The sequence below is a fragment of the Neoarius graeffei genome, chromosome 16 (assembly GCF_027579695.1).
Source record: "Neoarius graeffei isolate fNeoGra1 chromosome 16, fNeoGra1.pri, whole genome shotgun sequence".
NCBI lineage: Eukaryota > Metazoa > Chordata > Actinopteri > Siluriformes > Ariidae > Neoarius > Neoarius graeffei.
In genome coordinates, this window is record NC_083584.1 from 32,884,341 (window position 1) to 32,910,283 (window position 25,943).

The 25,943-nt window shown below is 41.8% G+C and overlaps 1 protein-coding gene across 1 annotated transcript; it reads right to left on the reverse strand.

Moving 5' to 3' along the window:
• Positions 1-207: 207 nt before the first annotated feature.
• trappc3 (trafficking protein particle complex subunit 3) lies at positions 208-24,624 on the reverse strand. The gene is made up of 5 exons (XM_060942067.1): positions 24,454-24,624; positions 10,675-10,772; positions 4,940-5,039; positions 4,034-4,216; positions 208-649 (listed from the first exon to the last, which is right to left on the reverse strand). The coding sequence occupies exons 1-5, from the start codon at positions 24,493-24,495 to the stop codon at positions 530-532; spliced, it is 543 nt and encodes a 180-aa protein (XP_060798050.1). The 5' UTR covers positions 24,496-24,624; the 3' UTR covers positions 208-529.
• Between the last annotated feature and the right edge of the window lie 1,319 nt (positions 24,625-25,943).

Here is a 25,943-nt window from a genome sequence, read left to right on the forward strand (position 1 = left end):
ACATATTTTATGGCAAACTATGAGATGCAAATTCCAAAAGTCTGAAAACCCTTCCAAAGTGGGGCCAACAGGGGAGATAAAGTTATCAGTTATCAGGGAATGCACTCTACATCTGTGCCTACTTAAAACGAACGTGTACATCCTTCCTTGTCCTTCTTTCAAATCAGCAAATCCATGACGCAAGAATAAAGGAAGCTTTTTCTGGAATAAAGGAATTACTTTATTAAACTAAACTTTAGAAAGTACTACACCAGTTAAACATCTTTCCAAATTAAATTTGGAACAGGTCAGTAATAGTGTCGAAAGGTGGCATTTAAGAGATTCATGTTTTAATTAAATCACAGACCCTTTTGGAAAATGTGATGGTACATAAAGCAAAAAGATGAGTACTTCTTAAATGCCAGACAAAGGATCAGCTCTTTTTTTGGCTTAACCGTAGGCGTTCGGCTCTGACCAAACTCAATGATCAAAGTCTTTCAGATCCAGTAATCCAGTGCTTTTCAGCTTCTCCAGCCACATCACAGCAGCTTCATTCATCACCGGCAGGCAGATTTTCTTCAATCCTCTTGATGAACTTCATGCGGATTTCTGTTACATTGTCTCCTCTTAGTGTGTCTTGAGCAAAACGTACATCCACTGCCATTTGCACCTGCAAAAACAAGCCCAAAACGTTAAGAATGACCAGAATGGCTAAAATTTTCTCTTTTTTTTTATTCATTTTTAACTCATGAGTGTCTATGAATGTTTCAAGTGATTTAAAAAAATAAAAAAATAAAATCCCACATGAAAATTGTCTACAAATTTCAGCAGCGCAGTGGTTGGCACTGTCGATTCACAACAATAAGGTTCTGGGTTTGAACCTTGCAGCTGACTAAGGTCTTTCTGTGTGGCGTTTGCACATTCTCCCCGTGCCTGCGTGGGTTTCCTCAGGGTGCTCTGGTTTCCTCCCACAGTCCAAAGACACACATGCAGATTAGGTCAACTGGCTATTGTAAATTGGCCCTAGTTGTGAATGTGAATGATTGTTCATCTTTGTATTAACCCTGCAGTAGTTTAGTGATCTGCCCAGGGTGTACCCCACCACTCGCCTGACTGACTCCAGCTTTCCTGCGAACCTGATGGATAAGCAGTAGAGAAAAACCAATTTTTTTTGTTGTAACGAGCCTTTTGCTGTCTCTCCAACTAACAGCTGATTTTCACTGAGAGGACCCAATATCTGCTAGTACTCATCAATCAGACCCTTAATATTCCTTAGTATACATTATACCACTGCTGCTGAATTCTCGTTTCTGATTGGTTAGAAGGTTTTGATTCATTCTCTGTGGCATCACCTGTTATGTGACATGACATCAGTGGTTCATTGCAAAACAAATCACACATTTATACTAATATATGTTATTGTTTCTACAATAATAAGTTACACAGGGACTTGGATGACAGATGTGTTGATATGGTGAGGTTTTGTGTGAGGAGACAGCATTGTGTCGAGATGTAGCATTTTTATAACAGTCAGACATAAAGCTGTAGCTTTAAGTTTTCTGACCTGTAAAGGTGTTCAAAATGGAGGGCTTCAGAGGTTTTTTTTTTTTTTTTGCTAACAAAACAACCTGGATGTTTTATAATTTCAATTGACAGAGAGGGAAGAAGGAGGAAAAAAAAAAAACTAGATAGAACTCGACGCCAACGGCGTCGATGGGGATGCCTCCGCCTGGTAGACTACACGCCTTGTTAAGTTGTGATTTGGGGATGGACATTTGACCTCACAGTAATCTTGACCTCAAAATCTAAATCAGTTCATGTTTGTCCCAAAGTGCACAAATGGTGAACGTTTGGTGAAATTCCTTTCATTAGTCTTTGAGATATGGCGTTCACAAAGTTTGGGGATGGACATTTGACCTCACAGTAATGTTGACCTGTGACCTTTTAACCTCAAAATCTAAATCAGTTCATGTTTGTCCCCAAATGCACAAATGGTGAAAGTTTGGTGAAATTCCTTTCATTAGCCTTTGAGATACTGCGTTCACAAGGTTTTCGAACAGACATTTGACCTCACAGTGACCTTGACCTTAGACCTTTTGATCTCAAAATCTAATCATTTCATCTTTGTCCCAAAGTGCACAAATGGTGAACGTTTGGTGAAATTCCTTTCATTAGTCTTTGAGATGGTGTTCACAAAGTTTGGGGATGGACAATCGACCTCACAGTAATCCTGACCTGTGACCTTTTAACCTCAAAATCTAAATCAGTTCATGTTTGTCCCAAAGCGCACAAATGGTGAAAGTTTGGTGAAATTCCTTTCATTAGCCTTTGAGATATCACGATCACAAGGTTTCGGGACGGACAGACGCATGCACAGATGGACGGACAACCCGAAATCATAATGCCTCCTGCACCTTAAGGTGGCGGAGGCATAAAAAGAGACCGGTGAAGGAATGACTGTTTATAGCTACTATTAAGTAAGCATAAAACAGCAACTAACATTCTGTCCAAGTTCCACAACATTAAAACACAGCTACAAATGGATTAAGCATGTGGTGGTGATGCTTAATTTTAAAAAAAAATTAACACGAGAACATTTCTGTGGTCTCAAAGGCATAATTTCAGGACGGGCTGCTTCTGGAAAATAATCAACTTCAGGATGGTAATGGCCCTATTGTTCGAGTCATGCATCACTGCTCTTTTGCTGAATATTTTCCTGAAGTGTTTAATTCTTTACTTAGTTGTCTCACGGAGGAGAGAAGAGTTTATACTGCAATTTTTCCACAGTAGGCTGTGAAAGAATGTTAGTATAAAGTGATAAATTAGCGAGCATGCTTAATAAGCGGAGAAACATTTGACACACACAGTGTCCATCTTTGAAATCAGTTTTGGAACCTGTTGCTGAACCAAAGCAGAGCTGGAACAGTTCATTTGCTTCATTAATTAAGGTCATGAAAGCACAAACTAAATCAGCTGTGCTCATTACTGAGAGAAGTTTTCTGTATAGCAGTATGCAAGGATTTGATGATCACATAAGAACTTTACCGAGAGATTATTCAGTGTTTGGGGAACAAATAATGGGATTTATAGTTCACTTTGGTTTCATCCCAAATCACATACGTGTGTACTAAAATAACGCACCACCAGCTGTTACTTCAGTCTAGTCTGGTCTTTAGTCTAGTCTGGTCTTTAGTCTAGTCTTTAGCTGCTCACAGTGAATTATTCAAATGCAAGTCACTTGTGCTGTATATAAATTTCAGCCATGGGTCCGTCATTCAGTGCGTTTACATGCACATAGAGAAAATCGAATTTCTGCCGTAGCTCGACTGAAATCGAAGTTCTAAATGCCATGGAAACACCTTAGCTTGGCTGAAATCGAACCAAACTGGATTTCTCGTAATCGAGCTACGCGACCTAGATTATGCGATTGTAGCCGAGCTACTTAGTGCATGTAAACCCTATCGAGCTGCGTAGTCGAGCTACTTACTTCAGCACTGCCCCTTCCGGAAGTGACGAGTGACGAGACCACAAGCGTGAAACACAACAGCCTCGGTTGGCATGACAACAGTAGTAGAAACGTGCACTTCTGGAGCAATGAGGAGATAGAGTTCATGCTCATTCAGCTTAAGGAGTTGAGAATATATATATAAATAAAAAATAATATCTCTCGATGTTGCTGTCCTCGTCGTCGTTCTTCTTGTGAACACGGAACTGATAACTTTTATACTCTTGAATAGCTCTTCTTCATGACGACAACCGGAAGTGTACCAACACGATGGGGCGTGTAGCGCCACCTGTGGCTCGGGTGCACAATGTACCTCACACAATAGCTCGATTTCCTTGTGTGCATGTAGGATTGGATTTCTCTGGCACCCTTAGCTCGATTATCGACAGTAGCTCGATTTGGATGCGCATGTAAACGCACTGATTGTTAGCTGTTCAATAAAATCAGTGTTTTCAAACACTATCCCCAATTTCTTCAGTGTTTTGATTATTATTATTTTTTATTTTCACAAGCGAAATCTTTAACATGGCACACATTGAAACTCTTTACCATCTCCAGAGCGCCTCTCAGCACACCACACAGTAGGTTGGAGTAAATTAGTGTGTTATGGTTGTCTGGAAGCTCCACAAAGTCCACCAGTGGATTACTCTCCATGATGAGGGAGAACTCATCTCCAGCAGGGCTCCAGTTCGTCACACTGGGTGTGATGCCCAGATACAGCTTAAAGGCTACCTGTTCATGAGAAACAGAAATACCCTTAACCCATGAAGTACCCCCAAAATGACAGTTCAATGATTTTACAGGCCTTTTTAATTTTAATGAAATTTATACACCTAGAGACAACCACTAACACCAAAGTAACTCAGATGGAGGTTTTAATTGCTAAGTTTGGAATCTTGACCTAGTTGCTTTTTGAACCTTCCTCAAGGGAGCAATATAATGTGAAAGGATTCAAAGGTTCAGTATTCTGATCAAGAGCCCAGAATGCTCTGAGCAAACCGTAGATTAACATCTGACAACGTGGCTCGCAGTGGAAAGCAAAAGCAGAACAGGATGGGGATGAGAGTGCGACAACACTGTCATTCTTTCAGTGTGAACTAACAAGTTTTTGGAGTGCAATATTTTGCAATTCGTCTAAAGAACTGTACATCTGGTCATCATCAGATGTAAAGACAACAAAGACCAGAACTGAGGCATCTCAAGTGTCTTCATCACAAATGGCAGGCCAGTTGAATTTATGGTAGGGTAAGCAACGGTTTCTCTCTTCATCCAAGATTCAGGAAATAATAAACAATAGACAGAATGGATAAACACTTAGATCGCAAGCTATTGGAGACTTTACTCACTTGCTTTCCTACACATTTCCATGGTTACTGATACTGATGTTCTTTCTATTCTCCAACATATTTTGGAAAAGCATTGCTGTCAAGCCCTAACTGGCTGAAATTCTGATACCTTTGCAATGACATCGGCTGTTTCCCGGAAATCCTGACACCTGCCAACACTGGAGCGAGCCAAGAAGTCCTCGATGAGACGTACTCCAATATTGTAACCCCTTATAACAAAGAAAAGAAAGCTGTATTATTGTGAAAATGTGGCTATAAAAGCCAACACCTCATTTATGGCACATTTTTCATTTGTAATTATTGAAGATAATTCACTTATTTTCTATACATGAAAGGCTCCTAATATGATGTTTATTGCAATATACCAAATTCCATATATGGTCAAAACTTGGTTAATGGTCAAAACAAATTCTGCAATAAAATGGTATTACTATTTAACTCAAAGTCAAATTTGTACTTAGTATTTATGTCTGCACTGAGAATGTTCTGTACATGAGGCACATGGCAAAGGGCAGCTGTAAGTAAAGGTGCACTCACAATAGGCGATTCATTCCACACCTGAGCACATTTCACCCCCAAAGTCTGGTTCATTTGACTCGTGTTATCATTAGCATGGTACAGATGGTGTGTATCTCTTGGGTGCGGTCCACTTGGAAGAGGTGCACTCGGGCACAGTTCATTTTGACTCATGCACAGCGTGATCGACAACTGCATGGAACTCGAATGCCAATGTGTACTTTTCAATTCACTGGAGAATATTTGGGTTAATAATGGGTCTGGTTCTCACCTTATTGATGAATGAGAATTGTAGCCTGTGAGTAAAACTGTACCGTGATGACTTAAATGCACTCAGAACTGGAACAAAAGTGCAGGGTCAGCACAGGCCAGTGGGACAAATCGCTTTCGAGAGCGGTACACCCTAAGTAACTCTGATACTATAAGTAATGTCCTCCTAAAACATCCATCATATATCTGTCTGTCTCAGAAACTAGGTACTGTGGGGGTACCCCACTAAATATACTCACGGTCAATAAACTATATGGTTTTGAATGGTGATGTTGGTTTTAATTTGAAATAAAACTTATGAAAGAAATAATGCAGATAAAACTAAATCTTTGATGTGAATATTCAGAATTTGGCAAAAATTCTGCAAATTTGTGGAAAAATGGCAGCTTGATCTGGGACATGATAAATGGTTGACATCGCATTACCTTAAAAAGGTTGTAGTCCACTGAAAAGTCTACAGTTATCACTAATTGTATTTTAAAGTTGTAACACCTAAGGATTGGTGCGCTCACAGAATAATCATAACCGTAATAAAACATCATGCAAAATATTTGATCACCGTTGTAGCTCCATTTTCCGCAGACCCAAAACCAATACGATCGTGTGTTTTGATCTAAACGGAAAGCCTCAGGGTCAAGGTCACGACCTCACCAAAAGTAGTAACTTAAAATCACTACACCATATAAAAATTTAGTTATAAATCTGTGAGTTTGTTTTTTAAAACGAAAGCTGAAAGTTCAGTATAGAATATGTTTCTTACAGAATGTTACGATGGTAGCTGGTCTTGTATGAATTTCTGAGCTATAAAATGAGTTGTTGTCTATTTTTTACCGTAGCGTGTTATTTGTGTGCGGGGAAGGACACACATTAACAATTTGCACGTGTAGAATGGAATTTTCCACTCCAACAGTTAGAAGTTGATCGTGCTTCCATTTACGGTCTTTGTCACACGAGTGATCTGTTCGGGCGTTATCACTGAAAAGGTGAGTTGACAGTTTTATTTTGTTTTAGTCTTGCAGTATAAGGCAATAGAATGTTTCTTTTTCATCTTACTTTCATATTTCATAATGTTTGTGTATTTTTGGCCAATATTTTGCACCCATGGTCAATTTAGATCGAACTTTTGATAGAATCTACGACCAGTCATTTTACCCCGCCCCCGCTCCGTCCAGTGCGGTAGTGATGTCCCGTTGCTCGCGCGCTGCAGCAGAGACCCGCGCGACCTTCAGCCGGTACAGTCGCTGTTCTTTTACCACCGCCGTTATTCTCATCTTTCTGGTATGTTCTTGATTTTTCCACTGTGTCCTCTTTCGCCATATCAAATACCCAAAATGTATCATATTATTCATATTTAAGTGAATAATCAATTCAGTCATCATAATTTGGCATTTTTAACCCAAGCAATCAAAAAGAGGACATTTATTCAATATTTTCACTCATCTGTGAAGGAGGGGTTTCAATTCTTCATGATGTGGTTTTATATGTAAATCAATTTTACAAAAGCATTTGAATTGCAATCAAAAACATTTCCACAGTGGAGGCCAGATAAAGCAAGATGCTATCTTTATTCTTAAACATGACAAAAGAAACATTGAGTGTTAGGTAAATGCAAAAAAAAGTAAAATTAGAAAATTTATTTTTTGACCATAATGTCTCAAATGAGAGACCAGTTTCTGAGACGGACGGACGGACACACACACATTATATATAAAAAACACACAGTGTTCTCAACTTGCATGATAAAGTCTGTACTGATGATGGTGCACATAACAGTATTTTGGATTTCAAAAACAGTTATATGAAATAATGTTTTTTTTCCCCAACTCTGCTATGCATCTTATGCCAAAAGTAGACCCACAGTTCAATACCACTGACTTGTTTGTTCAATCATGTAAATGAGTATTATGAGCACAACAGATGTACACAAGCTTAAAGAAGCTCTTTAGCACAATATTTTCTGTTTGCTGAGTGGTTTTGCCATTGATCATATAGATCAGGGACGCTTGAAGACTAGGTCTCATCTCATTATCTCTAGCCGCTTTATCCTTCTACAGGGTCGCAGGCAAGCTGGAGCCTATCCCAGCTGACTACGGGTGAAAGGCGGGGTACACCCTGGACAAGTCGCCAGGTCATCGCAGGGCTGACACATAGACACAGACAACCATTCACACTCACATTCACACCTACGGTCAATTTAGAGTCACCAGTTAACCTAACCTGCATGTCTTTGGACTGTGGGGGAAACCGGAGCACCCGGAGGAAACCCACGCGGACACGGGGAGAACATGCAAACTCCGCACAGAAAGGCCCTCGCCGGCCATGGGGCTCGAACCCGGACCTTCTTGCTGTGAGGCGACAGCGCTAACCACTACACCACCGTGCCGCCCCGCTTGAAGACTAGGTGAAAAACGTAAATCTCTACATCAGATAAAGTGACGACCATGTCAAATGCTGGCTCAACAAATAAGAGAACCAGGATCCAGTGGTTCAGACACATACAGCATCCTGCAGTTGGTAAATTACATTGCTGTTTAATTAGCCCAGGAGTCAGATTTACTTCATACCTTCTATTTATCTGGATACAAGATGAATTAAGATAGATATAAGACAAAAACTGCAGTACTCATTACATAATTCACAAAACTGCTTTCTTAAAAGGGGGAGGCTCACCCTTTCTAGAATCCAATTCATCGTTTTTGCTTTGAAAGCACATGACTGCTTTCTGTTAGCTATCTGTGCAGCAAAACCTCCACAAATTCAGTTTGTGAGCTCTTCAAAACCAAGCTCAAACTTTTTCTTCATATACGTGTGGAACAAAACACGCATTTTTTTTTTTTTAATTTTCTTTGCAGCTGCATGCGAGATGGCCAAGGCCGGTTCTGGTCTATTACAAAGAAATAACCGTAGGAAAATGGAATGGATTGGTTGAAAGAATTTAAAATCGAGATACTCTGAGAAAATCTCTTCAGTTTCATGTTAGAATTTAAGATTTATGGACTGGGAGGTCACCAGGTAGTTTTTGTAATATTGCTTGCATATAAAATGGTGACCTGCTACTTGGTGCAGAGGATTCTGGGAAGGGTGAGCCAGCCCCTTTAATACGGTGAGTAAATGGTGTCCACTTGAACATTGCAAGAGCTGGACCCATCTATTATATTGCAAATGTCTAACAATGCCAGGCATAGAAGCTATAGATAAAAGTATTACAATGTGCTCATGTGTCCTTACCAATAAAACTATCAGAATTCAGTACCCAGTATTCAGACTATTGGCTTCTACACTGATGTATGATGTTTAAGGCTCTTAGTTTAGCTCCAGTGTATCCCGCTGATCTCCTGAAGGAGCAAAACCCATTCAGATAATCTCTAAACTCTGGAAGTGTTCCTGTGTACATTAGGAACACTAGCTCAATAACCTTTTTAACAACCAGCTTAAAAACATACCTCTATAATTCTCAGTTGTAGGGTTTTATCTTGTTAGGTAAACTTGCATGCATGATTTGTAGTACTTTAAGGTTTTGTAGTTAATTCCTTAGCAATTTACATTACTTTAATGTAATTTATTATGCAAACAGTGCACACAATCTAATCTTTTATATGGAAAGCACTGACATTTTGAACTCAAAAGTGCTATAAAAACTATTACTACAATGACAAATTTATTATTATTTCTTCTACTACTATTAATGTTATTTTGTAACTACTGCTACTTAGAGATTAAGTAGGTACTTCTAACAAAGACTAATAGCAGACTATGAATACGTTCATTCATTAATTTGGTCATCAGAGGTGGAGTCGCAGATGAAGAGCATTTCATTACTCATATCCCACCCCCAACAACAAAAACCTAACAGATTCCATGACCTCAAAAGAGAAAAAAAAAAATCACAGAAATAACCAACAGTGATAAATCATTTTCAACATTTTACTAAATGGTATTCTTTTCAGAGGGGCAGTGGAATTTGTCAGTGTACTGCAGGATTGAGACATATATTTGAATGGACAGGGCTGTAGCCACACAGATGGTCTATTCATTTTACATCATGCAGTGGGTAGGTGGTGGTCTCTAAAGGACTATAGTTGTACAGTTCACACTTTTCCTGTTAACAACCATTGAGGCAGACCAACACCCCACATCCCCACCAAACCACAGACAGAGAGAGAGAGAGAGAGAGAGAGAGAGAGAGAGAGAGAAAGGAGGCTCAATATATAAGGGATAATGTACAGTGAGCTGGTCATTATTACGAAATAAACTCCAACAGGGTGCGGCAGTACACTGACACAAAGCTGAGGTGTCTTGAATCGCCCTGAAGGGGTTTATTTCGCAATAATGACACCCTCACCGTTTATTCTCCTTCTTATTACATGGCTATTTACTAAAGAAATCAATAATTTGACAAAATATTGATTGAAAAATAATTTTACTGCTTCTAGTACAAATAGTAAGTAATATTCTATAGCTGGAACTGTGTCCATCGCAACGTAAACTCTGTAGCCTTCTTAAGATTAGCCTACTTACTGTTATAATCCACTTTAAAATGAACATTAAAATTAATACTAGAAAATCTTCTCTGGTGTTTTCTGATGGAGTATTTTTTTTTGGCCACAGGGTGTTGCGAATGAGCTGATGTTAATTTGATTATTAAAGCAACAAAACGTACAGGACTTCTTTCTGCAGACTGATACGAACGGACTCCTCCAGAGTTTATGATCACAAGTGTATCCATAGCAACGGTCTGTTATTCATAGCAGCAGTCTGCTGTTCAGAAATAACAGACTGCAGCATGCTGTAACTGATTATTCAGAATAGAGTATTCAACAAAGCCGCGTAATAATATATCTTAAACAAACCCAGGGAGACACTACATTTTGTATGCTTATGGAAAAATGAGAGAACAACATTCATACCACTGCGTTCAAGCAAACTTCGTCATGGAATATATGAGAAGTGAATGTCTACTTCGATGTAAAGTCCAAGGTAAAACCAGATGTGAAAATATGGTCCAAACACAGAAAGAGAGACAAAGATGGAGTGAGGGACATGGAATACAAAACCTACATTTTATCAAGCTGCTTGTTCACTTCCTCATCGTTCTCATAATCCTTACAGAGCTGTGTGACCAGGGCTCCATATGTGAGAGTAAACAATTCTGAGTTCTGTTAAACAGGAAAAAAGACAAATCAATGAAAGATTACCACTTTTCTTCAACTATAACAGCCGTATTCAATAAAGATTTTCCAGCTACATTCAATATATTTGCTTACAAAATGCCTGAATAAGCAGCGAACATAACTGAATGGTGACAGCAACCAAAATTTAATGCTTAATCATGGTTTAGTTCAAAGCTATAAATATAAAACTCATCAATCTGCAGTGGTTACGTTTTGCTTCACAGTAGCACTTCAAGTTAACACTTTTGACTAGTGCCACAGAATCTGAACAGAGTCCCTTTTGACATCTGTTTTGAGAATACTTCCTTATCCAATCCTCTTTAAAACATTCTGCTTTTGTCATTTAAACAGGCCATGCTGTTACTAAACTAATCAGACAAGAAAGAATAAACCAGTGGAAGTCTGTGAACTCATCCCTTTCCATGATGAGCTACCTTCAGGTAAACAATTTATGTAAATGCATGCGATTGCCTGCAATGAGCTGCTACAGAAACTGTGATGGTTCCTGATTAAAATACTTGAGTAACTGAACTACAACAATTTTTTTCCTACATTCCCCTCTGTTGATAAAGTATTTTTTGAGTGACCTGTTCAATCCACTGAAATGCGCATCTGGAGCCAAGTCCACCAATAGATCACCCCAGTACTATATTTCTTTTCCTCAAAAACTTACCACCAACAACTTTGTTGGACAAGGTGATGTTTTCACCTTTGTTTGTTTGTCTGTTCCCAATATACCTCAAAAAGTAGTGAATGTATTTTGATGCAATTTTTTTTTGTAAAGATTTTTTTTGGGCTTTTTTCACCTTTATTGGATAGGACAGTGTAGAGACAGGAAACGAGTGGGAGAGAGAAACGGGGAGGGATTGGGAAATGACCTTGGGTCGGAATCGAACCCGGGTCCCCAGATTTATGGTATGGCGCCTTATCCACCTGAGCCACGATGCCCCATTTTGATGCAATTTTGAGGAAAGGTGAGCTACGAGCCAACAATTGGCTTTGGATGCAAATCTAGATATGCATGTGGACCCAGAATTATTATTTTTTTGTTCCCAACGTAACTCAAAAATTAGTGAATGGATTTTGATGAAATTTGGTGTACAGCTTTAGCATTACCCTATGTTCAAGTAACTCAATTTTGATGTTGATATGTGGCTTGACAGAGGTATACACTACTGTATGCCCGTCTAGTTTTGTACTTGGACAACATTTTGTTACTCAACTCTTACGCAAGGAGTTAACACTAGCTTTCTAACAACAAGCTTCCCATCGCTAATGTAGAATCTTACTTTAAGCTAGCTACAGTGCCTCCAATCTCTGTTTAAAATCAATGTATACCCCCTGCACTATTAAATCCTCGAATCCAAACGGGCAGAAACAGGTTTATTAAATGTTTGATAACAGTAGCTCTGATAGTCATCCTGGCTGCAAGGTTTAGATTAACCCTTTCACCACTGTGTAACTTTTTTCTAGAAGGGGTTTCCCTACTGCAGTGAGACCGGAATAGTGGTCTGCAGTGGCGAAAGGGTTAAATGTACTTGTTTTAAGACATTAAGCTTTCTATAACATTGATGTCAAGAATCCTGCCATAAGCACTTTATAATATTCATTAAAGTTTGCCATTTTGGGAAACTGGGGGCTTTCTGCCTTCCAGTTAATTTCTTATTAAATGAGCCAGCTCATCCTTCCCAGAATCCTCTCGACCAAGTGACCATTTTTGATGCTAGCGATATTCCAAAAACAATCTGCAACAATTTCAGAGACATCCAAGGCCATAGATCTTAAACTGTAACATGGAACTGAAGGTATTTGGTCAAAGTATTGACACTTTAAATTTTTTTGACCTAACCATTCACTTTTTGTATGGTTATTCCGTTGTAATGGAGCCAAACCGGCCTTGGTAGTCTTGCAGGTGTGAAGGAAAGAAAATATTAGGTATATTTTGTTCAAAGCTTCAAGGTAGATTGGGGGGGGGGGGGGGGAATCCCCAAGATGGGTTTTGAAGGGATCACCAACATTAAATCTATGGAGATTTTGCTGCACAAAGAGCTTGCAGGTAGTGGTCATCCATCCATTTTCTTCTGTTTATCCGAAGTCGGGTCATGGTGGTTCGGGCATCTGATAAGGATGCCTCCTGGTCACGCCCAGGAGGCATCCTAATCAGATACCCGAACCACTTCAGCTGACTTCTTTCGACATGAAGGAGCAGTGGCTCAACTCAGAGATCCCTCTGGATGTCTGAGCTCCTCACCCTAAGGGTGAGCCCACCCACCCTACAGAGAAAGCTCATTTCAGATGCCTGTATCCAAGATCTCATCCCTTTGGTCATGACCCAAAGCTCATGACCATAGATGAAGGCTGGAATGTAGAGTGACTGGTAAATTGAAAGCTTTGCCTTCTGGCTCAGCTCCCTCTTCACCACAACAGACTGGTACAATGCCTGCATTACTGCTGATGCCACCCCAATCCGCCTGTCCATCTCATGCTCTATTTTGCTATCACTCGTGAACAAGACCCCGAGATACTTGAGCTCCTTCACTTGGGGCAGCAACTCACTCCCAACCTGGAGGGAGCACTCCACCGTTTTCCAGCAGAGAACCATGGCCTCGGACTTGGATGAGAGTCAGCACCTCCCAGCCGCTTCTCTCTTGGCTGCAAACCGTTCCAGTGCTTGCTGAAGGTCATGCTCTGAAAAATCCAACATAACCACATCTGCAGAGAGCAGAGATTCAATTCTGAGGTTCCCAAACTGGATGCCCTCCTCACCCCAGCTGCACTTTGAGATCCCATCCATGAACATCAGAAACAGGATCGGCAACAAGGGGCAGCCTTGGCGGAATTCAACACCCACTGGGAACGTTTGCCAAGAATTTGGACACAGCTCTTACTTTGGTTGTACAAGGACCACATAGCTCATAGAAATGGCCACAATACCCCCGTACTCCCACAGTGCCCCCCACAAGAGCCCCTGGGGGACAGGGTCATAAGCCTTTTCCAAATCTACAAAACACATGTAGACTGGCTGGTCATACTCCCATGAAACCGCCCCCCCCCAAACAACCCTGCTAGGCTAAAGATCTGGTCCACCGTTCCACGGCCAAGATGGAATCTACATTGCTCCTCCTGAATCTGTGGTTCGACGATTGGTTGGAGCCTCCTTTCCAGCACCCTGGAATAAACTTTCCCAGGGAGGCTGAGCAGTGTGATACCCTTATAATTGGAGCACACACTCTGGTCCCCCTTTTTGAAAAGAGGAATCACCACCCTGGTCTGCCACTCCACAGGCACTGTACCCGACCTCCACGCGACACTGAAGAGGCGTGTCAGCCAAGACAGCCCAACAATGTCCAGAGTCTTCAGCATCTTAGGGTGAATCTCATCCACCCTTGGTACCTTGCCACCACGGAGTTTCTTAACTGTCTCAGCGACCTTTGTCAGAGATATGGGTGAAGCTTCCTCCCCCCAAGTCCTCAGACTCCTCCTCCATGGAGGACGTGTAGAACGGATTCAGGAGTTCCTCAAAGTGCTCCTTCCACTGCCCGACAATATCCCCAGTTCGGGTCAGCAGTTCTCTTCTCTGGCTGTGTACAGCCTGAGGCAAGCCCTGTGTCCCTTTCCTGAGTCGCTGAACAGTTTGCCAGAACTTCCTTGAGGCCAACAAAAAGACTTTCTCCATGGCCTCCCTGAACTCCTCCCACAACCAGGTTTTTGCTTCAGCAACTGCTGAAGCTGCAGCCCTTCTGACCTCCCGGTACCTGCCTACTGCCTCAAGGGACCCCTGGGCCAGCCAAGCCCAAAAGGCCTCTTTTTTCTGCTTGACGGCTTCCTTCACTGTCGGTGTCCACCAGCTGGTTCTTAGGTTACCACCACAACAGGCACTGACGACCTTTTTGCCGCAGCTCCTACCAGCTGCCTCTACTATGGAAGCTTTGAACACAGTCCGTTTGGATTTCATGTTCCCAACCTCCACTGGGATGCACGAAAAGCTCTTCCGGAGGTGGGAATTGAAGACCTCACGAACAGAGGACTCCACCAGACGTTCCCACTTCATCCTCACTACACGCTTGGGTTTAACCAGGTCTGTCTGGCAGCCTCCCCCAGCCTCTGATCCAACTCACCACCAGGTGGTAATCGATTGACAGCTCTGCTCCTCTCTTCACCCGAGTGTCCAAGACATTATGCCTGCAGATCTGATGATACGACCACAAAGTTGATCATCGATCTTTGGCCTAAGGTGTTCTGGTCCCAGGTACATTTATGAACCACCTTATGCTCGAACATGGTGTTTGTTATGGCCAATCCATGACGAGCACAGAAGTCCAACAACAACACACCACTCAGGTTTAGATCAGGCAGGCCGTTCCTCCCAATCACCTCCCTCCAGGTTTCTCCATCATTGCCCACATGAGGGTTGAAGTCCCCCAGGAGAACTATGGAGTCCCCAGTCGGCACCCCTTACAGGACACCGCCCAGCAATTCCAAGAAGGCTGAATACTCTGCACTGCTGTTTGGTGCATAAGCACAAACAGTCACAGTTTTCCTCTCTACAACTTGCAGTCCCATAGAGGTGACCCTCTCATTCTCTGGGGAGAACTCCAACACAGCGGCACTCAGCCAGGGGCTCGTGAGTATCCCCACACCTGCCCGGCACCTCTCACCCTGGGCAACACCGGAAAAGGAGAGATTCCACCCCCTCTCCAGGAGTTTGGTTGCACAACCAGTGCTATGTGTGGAGGTGAGGCCAACTATATCTAATTGGTACTGCTCCGCCTTCCCCACCAGAGAAGTGACGTTCCACATCCCAATCACTAGTCTGTGCTGCTGAGGATCAGCACGCCCAGGCTTCCGCCTTTGCCTGCCACCCGGCTCACGCACCCGACCCCGGTGCTTGTCCTTGCGGGTGGTGGGCCCACACGGCAGCGGCTCCATGTAATTTTTTCGGGCTGTGCCCAGCCGGGCCCCATGGGCCAAGGCCCAGCCACCAGACGCTCACCGGCAAGCTCCCCTCCCAGGTCTGGCTCCAGGAGGAGGCCCTGGTTTCTTGCTCCCAGACAAGGTGCTGCAGTTCCTTTTTTGCTGTTTCATCAGGGTTTTGAATCACTCTTTGTCTGGCTCCTCCCTGGAACCAATTTGCCTTGAGAGATCCCATCAGGGGCTAATGCACCTGACAACACAGCTCCCAGGATCACCAGGACACCCAAACCCCTCCACCACGTTAAGGTGGAGATTCTTTGAAGGGGGGTAGTGATCATGTGCTTTCAAAACAAAAACAACGAACTGGATTCTGGGAAGGGCGAGTCAGCCCCTTTAACTTCAAGTGACGGGGGGGGGGGGGGGGGGGGGGAAGAGAAACTGGCAAGGGAACAGCTCTTTATAGCTGTTACAATGCAAATGATAACAGGAACTAACTTGTCTCATGGGTCTTCCACAACATTAAATGCAACTATAAATGGATAAAAGTACAATGTGTTGATTATTAACAAAAATTAAAAAATGAAATTGTTGGCCACTTGCTGTGGAATAATGAACAGCTGAGGAATGTTAATGCTGCTCATGCAGGGATATTAATAAAACAAATCAATAAGCTTATTAAGATAGGATTACCAGTCATGATAAAACAAAGAATAGGAATTCAGTCCTTTTCCGGCAAAAATCCTTCAAATGTGATTTGGCACAAAATAATTTAAGTGTGTTTTAGGACAGGTGTACTGATCGAGAGCTGTGGCAGAAGTTTGGACAAGTCTCAGTCATCAAAATTTCTATATTTAAAACTGGATCTGTTTGTGAAACTAAGGACTGCTGCTCTGACTACATTCACCACACATCTAATGGAAGAAGACTTTTTGCATAGATTCCTGAATTGCTAAATTCAGACCTGTACTTGATGGTCCTCTTTGTCTAAATGTGGAATTCCAGACCTTAAGCAAAAGACGATGAGAGAGTTAGGTTTTGTTATGATGCTCTTAAATTACAGAACATAAATCATGCATGACAGAGCAGTTTCTGTGGGTATTCAAAAAAAAGATACTTCTTTATTATACATCAATCAGTGATAAGATTTTATGCTTATCAATATTTTATGTCTGTGTGGGTTTTCTCTGCTTCCCTCCCACTACTGGGTGGATAAAGTACACTAACAAGAGTGCTCTGAGAGCACAATATCCCCTGCTGGCAACTATATCTATGCTATAAGTGCTTAATACACCCTCATGAACTTGTCAAAGTACAAGTTTAGTAATCAAGGGCCATAACTCTGGTAAAATGCGACTGAATTGAATGAAAATGCAATACGCGCATTACCGACATATAACAAAGAATCCTGTCAAGTTTCGTGAAATTCCTCCAAAACTTGTGAGAAAAGTTGATTTCAGAAGACGAGTACCCTTCCCAGGACGGACAGACATCGCCATGACATAATCCCCCTTCGGGCCTTTTGGTCAGCGGGGGATAAAAAGTACTATTAGGTGTGAGCATATGACTGTGGCCCTGTTCACAATTGGCATTACCATGCATCCTGGGTGATCTGATCACAAGTGGACACTTCTAAATACAGTTAGTTTACACCTGCCATTAGAATGCATTTCCGCAAGTGACTGTGACTGGCTCTCACTTCCTCGCTTTAGATGCAAATAAACACGTACATCATTTCTGGCTGCAAAAACCTAATATGATGTCTCTAACCAGTGGGAGGCAGCAATGCACTTCCCATATTTAGTCTTCTGGAAATTAAAAGAAAATAAAGAAAAATAAAACACTTTAAAATGATACCGTTGGCGTGTGAATTAGTATGTACTTCTACTTACAGAGGATGTCATTCAAGTCAGCGGTCCTGCAACATGGCCCAGGACACATTCGCGTATACACTGCGCATACACCGCGTATACATTGACCTTTGAAAATGTGAAGGACCTAGCTTAAATACTTTTCTAGATACAGCAATCTCAAAGTGGCTCCCCAAAAAACTCTGCTCAAAACGGGTCCGAGGTTAGTTGCAAAAATATATATTTTTTTAAATGACAAAACTATAGACCCCTTTCACATGACGTCACCGCGCCGCGAGATTTTGTTAGGCGGCATATTGGAAGACCAAGTACATGCACTCACAATATAAAACAAAGTACGAGCGAGAGTAAAGCGACACGATGGATGATAATTCTGGTTATGTGAGTACATTACCAGCTGCAGAAAGGGCATGGTATGTGGAGAAACTCGCTGTGATTGATGGGTTTGACCCATATGATAAGACTCGGGGCAAGGGAGAATGGAAACATAAGGAGGACCTGACACCAATTCTGCCATTTGTTTGCTACCCAGACATTGTAAACTATTTGTTGTTTACACCCAGTGCCTACACTCAGTGTTCGAACTATGCCGATATTTTCGGGGGGGCCCCTTTTTTTTCCCTTGGGGTGTGTGTGTGTGTGTGTGTGTGTTTGCGCTCGTCTCAGAGCGCGGATCTCCAAACACATGAGAAGCCTATCTTACGCACATATCACGCGGACTCCACACACGCATCGCGTCTGAAGTCATAACTCATCAGGGGAAATCGTGTCCGCATTGGCATGTTCAAAAAACAACCTCGCATCAACAATGATACCACACGCAAGGAAAAAAAAAAACAGTCAGGCTACTCAACAACCAACCTGGCAGCAGCAAGCAAGCCCCAAACCATCCTAAATTATTATTATTATTATTATTATTATTATTAAATTGTAGAAGTCTGGGAGGCTTGTTCCTCATACAGTTATCAACTTGGGGCCACTTTATCATGTTTTAAATCTGAATTTCTTGCGTTTGCTTACCTCAAAGTGTCCGCAGATCATGCAGAGACTTATCCATTATATCCACAGTTTTTTGCCAAGTCTCAACAGGTTTCTTTCAAGTCTACTGTTGGGCCAATAAATCATAAATAAAACAGCTCAGATGTGTTTAAGTCGTTTGCCACTCCACTTTATTCTCGTGGGTTCACATACCGCTGCCGTTATTATCCCCTTATCACGAGTTTGTTGGTCTTCCAAAATGGCGCAGGGTCTGTTTACTTCCGGTTTCGGGTGACGTCAGTGAAAGGGGTCTATAAGGAGTTGGGAGCTAAAATTTGGGACTTTTCCTATTGGGAAGTGTGTGAACCTCCTGGAATTTTTTCAGCCAAATCTGAGATGGTCGAGTGGGAGCATTCGGAGATTTGACATGGAATGACCCATGTGCAATATAATATTATTTATTTATGTATTCATAATGCAATAGCAGGTGTGAAACAGGGCACTAATGCCGCTTTTCCACTACAAACGCGGCTGAGTCGGGCTGAGCCGTGCCGTGCTGAGTCGAGCTGAGCGGGGCTGTTGGAGTTGCATTTCGACTACAACCGCGCTGAACCGTGCTGGCTGGAAGTGGGTGGACACACTGGGTGGAGTTAGCGAAAGTGGGTGGACGTCAGGTGATGTCGTTAAGCAGCGCAAACAGTGACATCAGTGACCTTTTAAGCGGTAGTCTCACAACCCGAATAGTAAACAATAAACATGGAGGACATGGAGTCGTTAGTGTTGCTGGTCTTGGTGCTGTGGCTTTAGTCACCGACAACGCCAACAGATACTGGCAAGAGCGTATAGATGAGGCGAGGCGCATAAGGCTTCAGAAATTCTCGTAATTCGTAATTCTTCTTCTTCCGGGTTTACAGATCCCAGCGTGCTCGCGGGGCATGTGTGGGCATGTGAGGACACTCTTCCTCACCAATCAGTGCACAGGGGAGTGTCTGCTCACGCCCCCAGCCTCACTCGGCTCGCTTTGGCTCGCTTCAGCCCCACTCCAAAACGGTGCGAGTTTTAGGGGCTAAGCAGGGCTGAAGCGAGCCGAGTCGTGCTGGTTTTTGGTAGTCGAAACGCGAGCCGTGTCGGGCTGAAGCGAGCTGAAGTGAGCTGAAAAAGGGTAGTGGAAAAGGGCCATAATGTGTGCATGTGTGTGGTCCTGTGATCAACTGTCATATTCAGGGTGCATTCCCACCAGGCATAGACTCCGGATTAACTGCAACCCTGACCAGGATAAATTGATCAAAGATGAATGAATGAGCATCTATTTATTTTTAAATATAGTTTGTATTTAGTATACTACTCAGATAGTTGTTTTGAACAAATCATAAAGCATTTTTTAGGTGAAAGTCTAGATGAAATATGCTATAACATTAAGAACAACAAAAAAATCAATCACTTGCGTTTACACATGATTCAACTTATCAGCTAGTGACGTTACAGCAGGGAAAACAGAAGGCCTTGCTTAAATGATAATATAGTTATGTTCTGTGCTGACCCCCATTTCTTAGTCTTGGGCACCATCTTGTGGTTTATAACATGTGTACGGAACAAAGATTGTGCATACTCAGTGGCCAGTTTATTAGGTACACCAAGGTCTCTACCTTGCTTGGTCCCCCCCCCCCAGGGACACAATTACTGATTGTGTACCTCTTCACAAATTAGTGGAAATAGATCACCACAGGACCACTTGTTATCTGAGGGGTGGATCATTTTCAGCACAGAAGTGAGACTCAGTATCACAGTATAAAACACACACACACACTCCCCCCCCCCCCCCCCCCCAAAAAAAAAAAAAAAAAAAGGGATTACCATTTGTGAATTACAAGAAGACATAAAATCCTGGGGTTTCCAAAACCTCCACCAGATTACTTGTAAGGTATGCCAGAAAAAAAAGCCTTTTCTATCAGTTAACCACAAATGTAAGCACCTGAAGTTTGCAAAACCCTACTACAACTTTGACTGGAACCGTGTTCTATGGTCTGATGCAACAAAAATTGAGCTTTTTGGGAATAAACACTCTAGGTGGGTTTGGTGTAAAAAGAAGAATGACTATAATGAAAAGAACCCGATCCCAAATGTAAAACATAGTGGAGGTTCTGTGATGTTTTGGGGCTATTTTTCCTCCAAAGACCCTAGAAACCTTGTTAGGGTACATGGACTCCATGAAATACAAGGACATTTTAAATCAAAATCTGGTTTTAGTTTCCTCTTCCAGGAAACTAAAGCTGGATCATCAATGGATCTTCCAGCAGAACAATGATCTAAAACGTGTCCAAATCAACACAAAAAGGGTTCGCTGACCACAGGAACAGCTTCCGCCATGGCCATGTCAGTCCCCTGACCTGAACCCCAGTGAAAACCTGCGGGGTAAGCTGAAGATGAGAGAGCATAAGGCTACGTTTACATTAGACCGTATCTGTCTTGTTTTCTTCGCGGATGCACTGTCCGTTTACATTAAACCGCCTGGAAACGGGAATCCGCCAGCGTCCACGTATTCAATCCAGATCGTGTCAGCTCCGGTGCTGTGTAAACATTCAGAATACGCGGATACGCTGTGCTGAGCTCTAGCTGGCGTCTCATTGGACATCATCACTGTGACATCGACCTTCCTGATTCGCTGGCGTTGGTCATGTGACGTGACTGCTGAAAAACGGCGCGGACTTCCGCCTTGTATCACCTTTCATTAAAGAGTATAAAAGTATGAAAATACTGCAAATACTGATGCAAATACTGCCCATTGTGTAGTTATGATTGTCTTTAGGCTTGCCATCCTTCCACTTGCAAGTAGTAAGTGATATGCGCTGGGATCACACACACAGCGGCTCAGTCCCGAATCACAGCTTGTTCACTTCACTCGCGCGCTGTGTGAGCTGCGCAGGGCCGGAGTGCGCACCCTCCAGAGGGCACTCGCTGTTCAGGGCGGAGTGATTTGGAGCGCAGGATGCCTGCGGAGCCGAGCGTATCCGTGTATTGGCGTTGCTATGTGCACGCAAATCGTGTATTGGTGTTGCTGTGTACACACTAATCGTTTTTAAAACGTTAATCTGATGATCCGCTGATACGGTCTAATGTAAACATGGGCTAAGAGAGGGCCAAGAACCCTGGATGATCTGGAGAGATTGTGTAAAGACGAATGGTCTCAGATGCCCTGCTCTGTGTCTCCAACCTTATACAATGTTAAAGGAAAAGACTCAGTGCTGTTTTACAGGCAAAGGGAGGGTGTACAAAGTATTGAATGCAGGGGTGCCAGTAATAGTGGCACGTGTGTTTGTGGAAAATAATCATTTCTTGATGAGGGAAGAAATTTGTTTGTCCTCTGAATAAATTTACATCAATATAAGGTTGGATTTTTCCTATTTTTTTCAGTGAGAGACAAAGGTACTTCACCAGAAAGTGGATCCCCCACCCCAAATTTTATAACATGCATGTATATTTAAAAAAAAAAAAAAAAAATTATATATATATAAAATATAAATATATATATTTATATATATATATTTATTTTCATTCAACACAGTTTATATTAATCCTCCTCACCTCGTCCTTTACCGGTTCTGACCAGAGGACTGCACATGGCTGAATATTTTTGGTTGGTGACCTGTATCTCAACACACTTCAACCACTGCACCTGATACACTTGTTAAACCAGCATCATCACCACCATACATACACGTGATATACAACCCCGATTCCAAAAAAGTTGGGACAAAGTACAAATTGTAAATAAAAACGGAACGCAATAATTTACAAATCTCAAAAACTGATATTGTATTCACAATAGAACATAGACAACATATCAAATGTCGAAAGTGAGACATTTTGAAATTTCATGCCAAATATTGGCTCATTTGAAATTTAATGACAGCAACACATCTCAAAAAAGTTGGGACAGGGGCAATAAGAGGCTGGAAAAGTTAAAGGTACAAAAAAGGAACAGCATGCATACATTTGCCCACATGGTCAAATCATAAAGAGACTGGAGGCCTATTTTTGACATTCTACGATCATGTTCGATTTTCAAGAGTCAATAATTCAAAAACCCTTCAAGTTATGACCACAATGTTTTACACACATATAACTAGTACCCCAGATATGTGTATTCTACAATATGAAGATTATCCGTTGAATCCCTTCTTTAGTACAGCTCTTTGAAATTTTGTAATTTTTTGCGAGAATGGACAAACTGCCATTTTTGTGATGCTACAGAATGAAAAATTAGCTCTGTATCCCATTTTTGAAATTTACTGCTGTATCTGGGGTGCCCAAATAGGGTGTATTCCAAATTTGAGCTTTATATCTGCAGTTTTAGCTGAGATAATGCCTTTTAAAATGGAAGAAAAAAAAAAAAGGCTCAAAATGCATTCACGAGTGTAAAATAGGATTGTGGGTACCCTGATTAAAAAAAAAATTATATCTAAAAAACTACTTGGAATTAAGCAGAAATATTTTGCATGTGTTCATCAGACATGTGGGTACTTGTAAAAAAAAAATAAAATAATGAGAATCCGAGTCGGTGACCTGGGAAGATTTTGAAAAATCTGATGATTTCACCCTACATTAGACAAGAATGGGTTAACATTCCTATCCCTAAACTTGAGCAACTTGTCTCCTCAGTCCCCAGATGTTTACAGACTGTTGTAAAGAGAAAAGGGGATGTCTCACAGTGGTAAACATGGCCTTGTCCCAACTTTTTTGAGATGTGTTGTCATGAAATTTAAAATCACCTAATTTTTCTCTTTAAATGATACACTTTCTCAGTTTAAACATTTGATATGTCATCTATGTTCTAGGCGGCACAGTGGTGTAGTGTTTAGCCTCACAGCAAGGTCTGGGTTCGAGTCCTGTGGCCGGCGAGGGCCTTTCTGTGCGGAGTTTGCATGTTCTCCCCGTGTCCGCGTGGGTTTCCTCCGGGTGCTCCGGTTTCCCCCACAGTCCAAAGACATGCAGGTTAGGTTAACTGGTGACTCTAAATTGAGCGTAGGTGTGAATGTGAGTGTGAATGGTTGTCTGTGTCTATGTGTCAGCCCTGTGATGACCTGGCGACTTGTCCAGGGTGTACCCCGCCTTTCGCCCGTAGTCAGCTGGGATAGGCTCCAGCTTGCCTGCGACCCTGTAGAACAGGATAAAGTGGCTAGAGATGATGAGATGAGATCTATGTTCTATTCTGAATAAAATATGGAATTTTGAAACTTCCACATCATTCCATTCCGTTTTTATTTACAATTTGTACTTTGTCCCAACTTTTTCGGAATCAGGGTTATACATGTGTGTACATACATACATTGCAATATCCATAAAATTCTGTGCTGAAAATGGTCCAGGACACAAATGTGTGATGCTCCTATGGCAGCTTATTTTCACTGATAGATGTTTAGGGAGGTAGGAGGTAAATGTGTGTACAGGAACAGATGAACTACAGTCAGTAATTGTATTGTTTATTGCCTACATATACACAAGTGCAACTATAGTAAGTGCACCTGGAAAACCTGTCATATGAATGCATGCAGTCTTTCAGCTCCACTTTAAACACCAGCACACATGGGAATATCACACAGACCCAGGTTTTACCATTAATGCACACAATGTTTAAACAAATTAACAGACATTTCGTGTTCAAATTTGACGAATATACTAAAAACCAACTGGCTTTTGACAACTGTAACGAAAAAACGGCAAACAGCATTTAACTAGGCCAGTTATAAACCAGTTTCAAACATCAATAGGAATAAATATTAAACACATTAACACCAAAAACAGAGTAACTGACTATTTATTTATTTTAACCAGTGGAAATGCTTTGCTTTCATTAGCTAAACACCTTGCTAACTGAGCTAATCCTGCCTGTACACACACAAACTCACCATCTTCTTGTTGTCTGTGGTTCTGTTAGACTGCCTCGACATGGTGTAGAGTTACGGCTTTGTGCAAGTCGGTTTCAAGTTATATTTTATTAATTTGCTTCTAAAACACAGCAACCGGAATCCCGTATCGCTTTCAAACCTACTTCCGGATGTCGTGTTTCGCTTTGGTTCTTGGGATTTGTAGTTTTCCTGTTTTTGGTGCGCGCTCGTGCACACACGGCAGGCTGATATCTTCACGCGCGCGTGTCTTAGCCAGCGAAAGCGGATGTGTCTTTTTTTTTTGGTCCGTTTTAAACATTTTTACGGCCCAGATAAATGTAGCCTGCCAACAATGTACATCTTGGACACATATCCTTGGATTTTTGATGAAAAATCGTTACATTTCCAAGTCTTCCCACAAGATGGCAGTGTCCGCCAAAGCACTGACACACTGGTGATGTGTCGGTCACGAACGAGTCGGTTCACGGCTCCTTTAGAATCGAAAGAAGCAGCGAGGCGAGTCTCATCTTTGAGCTCTTTTTACTACTACATTTTGGAGACGTAGGCCATTAATTTTGCAGTGTAAATTAATCAAATCATCCTTTCAACTCTGTTGTTCGTTAGCATGGATTCATTTCTCTTTAGTAACCGCTTTATTCTGGTCAGATGGAGATGATGTTTGCTATTCGTGAGCCGAGCCAAATTACCCGACTCACTAACAAGAGCTAGAATTCCCATCCCTAATGTTGTGGAATTCCCATCTCTTTTAGCGTATCCTTCCCATCCCTATTGGCGGATCCCTATTGTTATGAAATCTCCATCCCTAATGTTGTGGAATTCCTATTCCTATTGTTATGGAATTCCCATAATGTTGTGGAATTCCCATCCCTAATGCTGTGGAATTCCCATCCCTTTTGGCATATCCCTAACGTTATGGAATTCTCATAATGTTGTGCAAGTCCCATCCCTATTGTGGAATTTCCACCCCTTTTGGCATATCCCAATTGTTATGGACTTCCCATCCCTAATGTTTTGGTATTCCTATTGTTATGGAATTTCAATAATGTTGTGCAATTCCCATCCCTAATGTTGTGGAATTCCCATCCCTTTTGGCATATCCCTATTGTTATGGACTTTCCACCCCTAATGTTGTGGAATTCCCATCCCTAATGTTTTGGTATTCCTATTTCTATTGTTATGGAATTCCAATAGTGTTGTGCAATTCCCATCCCTAATGTTGTGGAATTCCAATCCCTTTTGGCATATCCGTATTGTTATGGAATTCTCATCCCCAATGTTGTGGAATTTCCATCCCTTTTGGCATATCCCTATTGTTATGGACTTCCCGTCCCTAATGGTTTGGTATTCCTATCCCTATTGTTATGGAATTCCCATAATGTTGTGCAATTCCCATCCTTAATGTTGTGGAATTTCCATCCCTTTTGGCATATCCCTGTTGTTAAGGAATTCTCATCCCTAATATTATGAAATTCCCATCCCTATTGTTGTGG

Bases quoted from the DNA above. Each gene is read 5' to 3' on its own strand.
- trappc3 (XM_060942067.1), bottom strand. From the start codon at position 24,495: ATGTCGAGGCAGTCTAACAGAACCACAGACAACAAGAAGATG. The intron at 5,040-10,674 runs GTAGGTTTTGTA...CTTTGTTATAAG, and splicing joins AACAAGCAGCTTGATAAAAT to GGGTTACAATATTGGAGTAC. The intron at 650-4,033 runs GTAAAGAGTTTC...TTGTTTTTGCAG, and splicing joins TGAGAGGCGCTCTGGAGATG to GTGCAAATGGCAGTGGATGT.